Source organism: Pecten maximus, chromosome 16 (assembly GCF_902652985.1).
Source record: "Pecten maximus chromosome 16, xPecMax1.1, whole genome shotgun sequence".
Taxonomy (NCBI): Eukaryota; Metazoa; Mollusca; class Bivalvia; order Pectinida; family Pectinidae; genus Pecten; species Pecten maximus.
In genome coordinates this window covers 17,991,284-18,002,877 of record NC_047030.1, presented here as the reverse complement: position 1 = coordinate 18,002,877, position 11,594 = coordinate 17,991,284, and the positions used below count along the sequence as shown (strand labels likewise).

Sequence of the window (11,594 nt, the reverse complement as noted above, 5' to 3'; positions counted from 1 at the left end):
AAAAAATTTATAAAACCCTAAATGCAACGTTGCATCCTGACGTAACTGCAACGTTCTCCAGACGTTGTGTGCCCACTGGGATGTTTGTTCTTCAAACCTTATTCCAATAATCTCTATTCTCGCTTATAGGAAGTACCCACTCCATATGTTAATTAATCAGACCAACCCCTACAGGCCCCACAAACACACTTCCCTTAGGGACTTGGTTTACATGATACAGCAGCTGATTGGCTGAATAAGTTGTACGAGTACATGTTGTCGGTTTGTGACGAGTCGTCCTGACACTCGGTTTTCGTCACGATAATAGGATCTTTCGACCACCTTTGTGTTTGGTTTCTAATGCCTAAATTTTACCTTTCTACACAATTACATCTATATGATTTTAATATTTGTTCCATTTCGTTTAAACGAACTAATTTTAATATGGGATTGGCCATCCGATATTGTCACTGCAACCCGCTGTTTCGGCCGAGTTTTGCGGGACGAAATGTACATATCGAGAAAAAACCAATAACAAAATCATTCATGACATAACACGCGCTGCCATCACATCGAATCAACCCGCGATGCTTTTCTGTTAAACCTTTAAGCAGAGACCTATATACTAGGGATTCGCAACAAGCTCTTTGGCTTACCAAACGTCACCGCCGAGCGGAAGTTCGGGTAATTTATCCCAGAGTGCATTGCTGCTCCTACTGTTTAGACGCCATATTGAAGGTACGCCTGAAACACGGTCAACTTTATGACAGCTCATAGAAGACTATTTTCCGATAACAAATCACGGGAATCAAACGTAAGTGCAATTATTTTTATGTAAACTGGTATTTCAAACGTATTCCGTCGTACTTTATGTTCGGAAGACTGCACATGTGACCGTTCTTTTCACGGCGATTACCACGCTGGTTAGCTTATGTCTGGTGTTAAAGACGATGCTACATGGTTTTAGTTTAAATGTTAAACTCCTTTTTTATTTATTGACCAATTTCAAAATGGTTTTCAAATAATTGTTGTTCGATAGTTACTGTATCGCGTTTAGTCAAATTTGTTGTGTAATTCATTGTGAATATTTAGTTATTGCCCAGTGAAAATAAGTAAACAAAACAAATTATGGTTATACTGTGAATGGCTGGTGTTAAGGACAGTGCTACATGGTTTCAGTTTAACTACTTTTTTTTATTTATTGACCAATTTCAAAATGGTTTTCAAATAATTGTTGTTCCGATAGTTACTGTATCGCGTTTAGTCAAATTTGTTGTGTAATTCATTGTGAATATTTAGTTATTGCCCGGTGAAAATAAGTAAACAAAACAAGAGAAAAAGATGGCTGGTATACTATCGTCTATTTTGTTTTTAACTGGAAGGTGTATATAATTTAAACTATTCATTAATTATATTCAATTCAACTTGAATATCATATTTATAATTAGATTAGTGATTTGATAGCTATAATCTGTAGAATTTTATATAGTATAATCATGACTTCTGTTAACATTGATCTCATGAATAATAAAGCCATTATTGAAAGTAATGCATTAATTGAAACTAATTGAAAAAAAGCATAAATCAGTCTTATGTAAATTAAATATTATACTTTTTGTAAATTATTTAGTGTTTCAAAACAGAATTGCAGTGATTGATCGAGGAATGAGTGTGTTGGAATATAATAGTTATGATATCTTTTGCACATAGCAAAACATTAAATACTGCGGTATATATTTTATTGTTTTGTGTGGGAAATTAATAAAATCAAAAGTTTATATATATTTTTCCCCATTATGACCGATATATATACCCCCCCCCCCCCCAACCTTAGGGGCATTGATCACACCTCACCTTTGATAAAAACATTAACACCTGGTCATGGGGCATCTCCAAATAAACTCAAAGGGGGGTCCATTCAGAATATATGTAGAGTATATACCTGTACTTCTGGGTCTACAGAAAAAAATATTGTCATGGTGATCACCTGGGCTCCCCCACTCCATCCAAACCATAGGGACATTGACCACACCTTTATTACCTTTGAGATATACATGAATCAACAGGTGTGTCTCATTGTCAACACCTGTCCTGAGGCTGGCCATGATCATCTCCCCAAAATACTAGAGTTCACTAAAGGCATGCTGTGCAGTATACAATCTAAATATTTACCTGTACTCTGGAAGACAAAAATCCCTCAGGTGTGTCCTCATTCCCTAATTAAACTTAAATGGGTCCATTCATATTTAGATATATATGTTTTTAGGTTAATTTTGAATTTACGAATCTGTTTAATCAACATTTGGGGTATATGAATTTACTGCAGGGTATTTGAAATTTTAATGTTTCAAATTTAAATCTTATAGAAGCTTCTCTGCCTATTCTATACCATAATGTATCAATACCTATTAAACTTGATTTTTTTTTCAGAAATCCAAAGAAGAAAAGATCTACCATTGGTACATGACCTAAGCACTATCAAAGTTTTCAATACTAAATAATAAAATATTATCAATCATCAAACATGACAGTGTTTTTTTGTTTTTGTTTTTTTCATTTTACTTAACACTTTTGCTATAGCATTTGTCTAATAAACAAGAAATATCTCTAAAAAAAAAGATAAAAGGCAGAGTTTTAATGCTGGTTTTTATACTGTAAAACTGCTGGTGAAATAAATCAACGAATCACTGGTCTAGTGATGGGTGCAGATGAGCTCTATAAGATATATGACATTAAACAACTACAGATGGGTACAGGAGAGTGTTACATACATGTACATGAAAACTGTTCAATATAAAATTATCTACACTAATTTGTCTTTTGCAAGCCAAGTATAGATATTAACCTAAATTTGACAACTCTCCAACATTATTAACAGATAATAGTTGGATCAATTTAAAAACAGAATGTCTTTTGTAGTAATATTGTTTTATACATTTTACCCTCATACCTGTATATAATGGACATATCAAAATAAAATGAAACTCATCCTCGATGTCACCCAAATCACAATTGTTACAGGTTCTATTTCTTTAGGTAATATTATTATGTCTACATATTTCTATATTTAATTTGTGTGAGGATGCTCCACATACATTTATATTTAGTTTCTATAGGTTTAAAACTGTACACAGTGGCTATCTATCAGATATCGATATATAATCTACCTTTCGACGAACTAGATATCTATTAACATGTTTTGTTTGATAACATCGGTCAATCTCTGCTCAATGCTTTTAAAAGCATAGTCTATTGGTGAATTAGAATAAAACATGTACTCAATACCTAAAGCGGCTAATTCATTCTTAATGTCACATATCCACACGTCATTCTCATTTACCATTTCATCAAGACATGTTTTCAATACCAGATTCTACCACAATACCCTGTGTTATTCAACTCTCAGACCATCAGTTAATCATTACAGCTGTTGATTAACAATATGTTTATACCACACGTGGTAATTCAATATCCAACAACCACTCGTTGTGTAACCTCTATTTATCCGACTGTTTCACCAATATTTGAACACTCTTAATTTTCTCATAGTTAATGGTAATCTACCCAATTCACAGTAAACGAAGTCATTGCAGGTTGATTTAGGCACCTTATTAAGTTAAGTATTTTTTTACAGAATTTCTAATGTACGCTTTCGACATCCGGTGCTTTATGAAATCCCCATATTACCAATACATAACGTAAAATACTATTTACATACGAATCAAAAATAGAACAATAAGTTTCTACATTCAAGCAATACAGACGATTCGGGCCAAATCGGACCAAGATGCTGTTGCATGATGGCGGGAGGCGACTTGCTCTTTGAGACTCACATTTAGTCGCCTCCCGCCATCATGCAACAGCATCTTGGTCCGATTTGGCCCGAATCGTCTGTTTCCCGTAGCGTCCTGTAGGGACACTTCGGCATTCGTATTTCTTATATTCTCAGTCTTGATAAATATTCGTAGTAGTTTTTTCACACCACTCTCTATAATTCTAATGATCTTAAACATATTTTTCTATAGTTTTTCAGACTTTGTACACGATATTTAATCAATCACTGTAGAGACGATAATGCAACATTTTTATTCTGAAATCTGATATCAATACAATGTCGTCCACTTGCTTTATTTAGGGACGAATCGTCTTTGAACTCTTTGGTATACTTTCACGTGCGGGGGAATTCAAAATATCTGCCGTTGGTCGCATAGCGTTCTAGTGTTGAACATGATACAGTCACGCTAGTATCCGCCTTCGGCCCACTTTTGCCGAAGGATTCATTGTGGTTTCTCCAGTTACTAAAACATTATTCTTATTGTATTTTATTGTATTTCCAGTACTTCTTATATAGAATATGTGATTGTATTTGTATTTTTTGTGTTTTGATAAAGGGGCGGATTGCCCCGAAAATTTAACAAGCCTCATTGTCCACACTGTTTGAATTACTTCTTTGCCCCATATAATCATTACAAGTAATTCGTATCCTCCATACATTTATGTGAGGATCCAGTGTTATCTGGATTTTACTGTTTATATTACTTCTTTGACCCATATATATATATGTATGTATATCGTCGAGTATATACATAATGTTATAAACATTTATTTCACTTATAAATTAAGTCATATTTAAAGATCCTTGGTGAGTTGGTGATATTATACAGCTTTTGGGAATATTGGGAGACATTACAGTGTGGTATCCCGGTACAGTTTTTTGATAGCATGATATGTGACATTTAAGGCAGTTATATCTGAAATATGTAAATTAAGACATTTGGTATGCGTATAGATTGTATGTATGTGATATAATACACAACATGTAGGGGGTAATTAAAACCAGATATTTGAATTTTGTCTGAAATATTGTATTATTGTTTAGCATCATCCCCTTCAGTATCTATACATTTTTGCCAGCGGGGTTTAAGGGCCTCAATGCCACTTTTATAGGACCTCTTTTCTTGACTGTTCAGAAAGTCATCTACTGCATGTATGACGTCATCCTCAGACTGAAAGTGGGTGCCTGAAATATCTGTTTTCAGTTGTGAAATAGATGAAAGTCATATGGAGCGAGATCCGGTGAATAAGGCGGATGCTCAATCAATTTAAAGTCACAATCGTCAAAGGCAGCCATGGCAATGACAGAATTGTTAACATGAACATTATCCTGATGGAATAACACACCTTTAGTGAACTTTCCGCGGCGCTTTTTTTTGATATTTCCGCGTAACTGCCTCAGAAGTGAAACATAGTGTCATTGATTGTTTGTCCCTTTTGGAGATAATCTATCAGCAGAATACCATCTGCATCCCAGAAAACCGAGACCATAACCTTCCCAGCTGACGGAACAGTATTTGCCTTCTTTGGCGATGGAGAACCAGGGTGCTTCCATTGTTTCGATTGTTGTTTGGTCTCTGGGGTAAAATGATGTTCTAATGTTTCTATCATAGTGACAAATTTCAGAAGAAAGTTGGCAGGAACTTCCTCAAAAAGGTCACGATTAGCACGCGATAATGTGCGCCTGATGTGCTTATTAACAGTCGGAAGTCTTGGTACTCGTCGGGCTGAAAGCTTTCTCATTGCAAGATCCTCGGTCAGAATGGAATGTACTCTTTTCTGTGAAACGCCAACTCTACTGGCCCACTCACCGTTTCATTGAAGCATATGAAGGGGAATCCTTCCCTCGTGTTGCTACCATATCATTATGGATATCCTTAGGTGTTACACCTTTTATCACTGCTCAATTACCGATTTTGTCCATTTTGCAAAAGCCGCTTGTCTTGTTTACTTTAAAACTTTGCGATGGTAACCCCTTATCTCATGAACATATTATGGTAAATTGTTCAGATGCGATATCAAAATAGCAATTATAATTAAACGATTTTCATACGATCCGGTATACTATCACCCGGAAGTATGTCTATATATATCTTACTAAAACCATTGTATTTATCTGATTTTCATTTTTCTACTTCTTTATCAATTTTTAGCCATTGTTTAATCTAAAACGGTTCACAAGTGGCTTGTTGTTTACCAGTGTGGTCGAATTTTATTTTCAGATTTAAATTATTGAAGGGTTGTACATCCCGAATGCAAAAAGACGGATTGAATAGTTTGAAATACAAACTGCTTAAAATTCAGCATCACAAACTGTACACGAATATTTTAGTGGAAGTCAGAAAAGAGGATTACGGATTGTAATGTAAGTATGTGATATTAAAGATATGTTATCGATAAGTTATTACCAAGCATATTCATTTTTATATTGAGGACATGATACAAATCTTTCCCAGACACGAGCCCTAAGGAAATAAAATGACATCAAACAGAAAGGGTCGGTTTTGTTGACAAAAATGTAATCACGTGTCAATTTGCATAATCATAACTTGAGATAGTATGACTTACATTAGCGAGATTGTGAAATAGTATCATTTATATTATTGAAATAGTGACTGTGTATAACTTATATTAGTGAGATAGTATGACTTACATTAGTGAGATAGTATGACTTACACTAGTGAAATAATATGACTTACATTAGTAAGATAGTATGGCTTACATTAGTAAGATAGTATGACTTACATTAGTGAGATAGTATGACTTACATTAGTGAGATAGTATGACTTACATTAGTGAGATAGTATGACTTACATTAGTGAGATAGTATGACTTACATTAGTGAGATAGTATGGCTTACATTAGTAAGATAGTATGACTTACATTAGTGAGATAGTATGACTTACATTAGTGAGATAGTATGACTTACATTAGTGAGATAGTATGATTTACATTAGTAAGGTAGTAGGACTTTTATCCAGAAACTATTTTGTGTCGCAAAATGTGTTGATTGAAACATAAGTTTCGTGGAGGCCCAATTTATAAGTTCCTTAAAAATATATTGATACATGTATGTTTAGAGGTGACCAGACAGCGCGTGCTTACGATGCAGCCAGGAGTCGAAACATGATATACCAGCGGAATAGACTACGGCACAGTAAAGAGAAGACACGTCAAAATCTGGAGCTACAAGCATTTTGCAATATAAAAACGCCTTGTTTAGAGACCAGGATTGATATAAGAAGAAAGGAATGTGAAATAATGTTTGAAAGGAATAATCGGAACATAAATTATGTTCACGATAAAATACCCACAGGAACAAATTTATAGCAAATTTCTGTTCTATCATCAAGGATTTTCTTAAGAAAGATGTATTCACGACAGGAGGCTCTAGCATTTCATGTTTTGTGATTTTGTTGCTTTTTCTTCAGTTTCTTCGCAAATATGTAAAAGTTATATTATACCCTTTAATCGCGTAGCGAATATTTACATACATTTATTAATTTGTTGTTTTTGTTCTGTTTTGATGATTCATAGATTTACAACAACCGTATAACCTTAAGGTTTAAAACTGTTTGGAGAACTCAAAAATTAAAAGTTGCATGCATTTGCTTGTAGGTAGATATTGATGCAGTATAATGACAGCAATTTATTTGTTTATAAGAATCTTCCTATATTCAACAAACAAAAATCGAAAAAGAATTAGACGAAAAAGAAAGCCAATCATGTGATGGACTAATCACTAATAAAGAAATTAAAGAAGCAATCAGTCATATGAAGTTAAATAAGTCACCGGGTATTGATGGTCTAACTGTCGAATTCTACAAAGAATTCTGGCCGTACATAGAAAACATGCTATTAAAAAGTTTTAACGAAAGCTACCAGAAAAAGAAACTTACAGCTTCACAAAGACAAGGCGTGTTATCACTACTATACAAAAAAGGTGATCCACTAAACTTAAAAAACTGGCGACCTATCGCGCTCCTAAACATAGATTATAAAATTCTAGCAAGATGCTCAGCTCAGCGATTAAAGACAACTCTCCCAAAAATAATAAATTCAGATCAAAATGGCTTCATTAAAGGAAGATATATAGGTTATAACATTAGACAAATCAAGGATATACTCAACTACACAGAAAAGCATAAAATAATGCAGCAATACTATTTTTAGACTTCGCGAAAGCGTTTGACACAGTTGAATTAGAATTTCTTTACCAAACACTCTCCAAATTTGGCTTTAACCAACACTTTATAAACTGGATTAAAATACTGTATAATAACATAAACTGTGTAATCAGTATTAATGGTTGGATATCCGAACCAGTCAAAATATCTAGAGGTATCCGACAAGGATGTCCAGCATCAGCATTACTGTTCGTTATATTGGCAGAAATCATGGCTACAAGAATTAGGAGTGATCAAAATATATTAGGCTTATCCATAAAGAACAATCAACAACGTCCATTCAAGATATCGCAGCTAGCCGATGATACTACACTATTTCTAAAATCAAAACAAGATATTAAAAAAGCCTTAAACATAATAGAAACATTTGGTTCACTCTCACGATTAATTTTAAACAGAGAAAAAACTAAAGGTTTAAGACTAGGAAATCAAAGAAAGATTGAAGATGAATTTGAAGACATCACATGGACAGATGAAATCATTAAAGCACTAGGAGTACACTTCTGCCTTAATCACAAAAAAATGTTAGAAATGAATTGGAATGAGAAAATAGAAAAAATGAAAAAAATTATAAATAACTGGAAAAGGAGAAAGCTAACCATGATCGGAAGGGTACAAATAGTTAAATCCTTACTCTTACCTCAACTAACATTTTTAATGTCTATGCTGCATATAGACCAAAACACGATAAAACAAGTTGAAAAGATAATATATAATTACATTTGGGAAGGAAAGACAGAGAAAGTAAAAAGAAACACAATGATTAAACCATACATAGAAGGTGGTCTGAACTCCATAGACATAAGATCACATATTGACACAGTGAGAATTAATTGGCTTAAAAAACTGGAAACCGAAGATAAAGCACTATGGAAAGTTATTCCACAATTTGAGATAAATAAGTTTGGTTCAAAGTATCTCATATGTAAAATGAATTTAGACAATTTAAAAAATCTCCCTATCAGCGAAAATATATCTCCATTCTATTATGAAATTTTATCAACATGGATGAAATTAAAAAAATCAAATGAACCCAAAAAATACAATGAAATACTTGCACAAATTATATGGGGAAATAAATATATAAAGCTTAAGGGCAAAACCCTCCTATTCAAAAACTGGATAGACTCCGGTATAATTACAATAAAAGACCTATTACAAAACAATAACAACTTAGATGAAAACAATATATATCGAAAACTCATTAGAAAATGCAACTGGCTATCAGAGATATCGATGTTTAAAAAAGCTATACCAAAAATATGGCTAAGGAAAATAGAAGAGAGTGATGTAGATCTACAGAACTTTACAGCCAGAATAAAAAATCAACTTATGTTGAAATTCCCAAAACAAGAACCTATCAAAATTGAAAAATGCACAAATCAAAAAATTTACAAACATATTGTCAGCATGAAGTCAGAAAAACCAATAGCTCACTTATACTGGGAAAACAAGCTAAATTTGAGCGACATAAGTATTACAGTGAAATGTTCAAATGAATTCATATTCAAACATTTACAAAATAATAAACTGAAAGAATTTAAATGGAAATTCTTAAATAAAATTATACCAACGAGGGAAATATTACATAAATGGAAAATTAGTAAATCACCGAACTGTAACTACTGCAAGGTAAAGGAAGACTACGAACACTACTTCATAAAATGTGAATATTTACAAGTTCTCTCTAACAGATTAAAACAAATATTTGAAACCCTTGGTTATAAAAAAGATATGCTAACATTAAAAAACTTGGTTATTGGATATAAAATAGAATACCCCAAATATAATGAAATAAACCACCTGCTAACAGTAATTGGATACAGTATATACAAAAGTTACTACATCAGTATATCATATTGGAGGAACATTCCTCACAATATTTTACAAGTAATAGCAATAAACAAAGCTAAAATAATAAGTATAATTATGTATATACTATATAACCAAATATATACATTGATATATTTCTTTAAACGAAAGCATACGTAATTAGGTCGATAAATGAAACACGTGTTCTGGCCCGTGGTTGAGCAGACGAAACCACTACGCCGTAGTCTACGGTACATTAAAGGTAACGAAGTTTAACTTCTTCTTTCAAAAAAATATATGGCATATGTATCGCAATAACAAATAAAAAAAATAAAATAAAATAGTAATACATACCAATTCTAGCCTTCGCCATACGGCATCCTCGAGAAACACATGTGCATGGCCACGATATCACGCTGAGCAGTCGGAACACCTCGGATTTCATTCTATGGCAACACATCCAAGGTGTTCCGAGATAGTGAGATTAATCTACCAATTCCTTTCTTTACTGATTATTATTGTTATCTATATAGATTTCTATTTCATTAATGTTATAAAAAAAATTAATAAATAAACAAAATGTAAATATCCATAAAACGAGAAAAAGTGAAAATATGCTGATTGTAAGGATGACGAGTGAAAGTAGAAAAATATGAATGAATGAGTGAAAGCCCTCCTGCGAGAGGACACCTATTGTATTGTATATACATGTATTATGTGTAATATGAATAAAATGTGTTTTTATCAAAAAAAAAGAAAAAAAAAAGAATAGTTGTTTCTACCACAATTAAAAAAATTAATATGCAAAACTGACAATGGCAAAAACCTGTGGAAGCATTATAATTTAAGATGCTAACAATTAATTAATTATTTTATTACCTTAAAGCATTAACTTCTTAAAACATTAACTTGATATAAATCAAAATAGAAAAATAATTGTCAGAGTGTGTTATTAATTCAGCTACGGCGTGAAGCGGCCTTCGCTTGTCAGCTAATCAAAACGCCATGAATCGTGTGATTAAAAAGTAGTCACGGTCAAAGTTCACAGTGTCAGCCAATCAAAACGCCATGAATCGTGTGATTAAAAAGTAGTCACGGTCAAAGTTCACAGTGTCCACTACACATTTATAGTTTATTCCACGTGTGGTAGCAAATTGATTTTTATTCAAAAGCTGTAATGAAACACCCATCAATTGTTTTAGAAAGTGAACTCGTATAAATCTGCTTGTTTTAGTATAAAGCTACATAGCAAATGAGTGTTGTAAATAAAACATGCGTATTGTGTTGATTGTTTTAGATACTGATATTATATAAAAGAATGTCATAGTCCTTTTTTTATAATTTCCTTTTTATTCAGTTTTTTCATCAAAAAATGTATAATCCATAACTTTCTCACACATACACACACAGGGGATGGCCTCCTGAACCCGCGGAGGAACTCGAGGTTGAGTTGCCTGAGGAGGGCTTTCTACCCATGATCCACGCTTTTGACAGCAACTTTCACAACTCCTGCTGGTTCACCAATGCTCAACGCAGGGCAGTTAAAAGTATCCCTGCTGACCGGCTCCTCCTGGAGACAGATGCCCCTTATTTCCCAGTCAGCCCTGAGTTCCCTTGCAGTGCTCCCCATCTGTTAGACCATACAGCTCGCCATGAATATAAAAAATAAAGGTTTGTTTATCACCGAAAGTAATTTATGTAGCATATTTGGATGTATTTTGTCTGGGTCGGGCGATATTTTAATATTCAGCTTATGGAGGTGTTGATTTACTTCATTAATGG

At 33.3% G+C, this 11,594-nt stretch overlaps 1 protein-coding gene across 1 annotated transcript in view; it reads left to right on the top strand.

Annotated features, from left to right (window-relative positions):
- LOC117344963 overlaps nucleotides 1-10,535 on the top strand; it is a 15,820-nt gene extending 5,285 nt beyond the window's left edge. Inside the window, exons 2-3 of the mRNA XM_033907867.1 lie at nucleotides 6,036-6,178; nucleotides 6,894-10,535. Coding sequence (XP_033763758.1) covers nucleotides 8,211-9,992 — 1,782 coding nt within the window. The 5' untranslated portion in view covers nucleotides 6,036-6,178; nucleotides 6,894-8,210 and the 3' untranslated portion in view covers nucleotides 9,993-10,535. The remainder of the gene's footprint in view (nucleotides 1-6,035; nucleotides 6,179-6,893) is intronic.
- The last annotated feature ends 1,059 nt before the right edge of the window (nucleotides 10,536-11,594 follow it).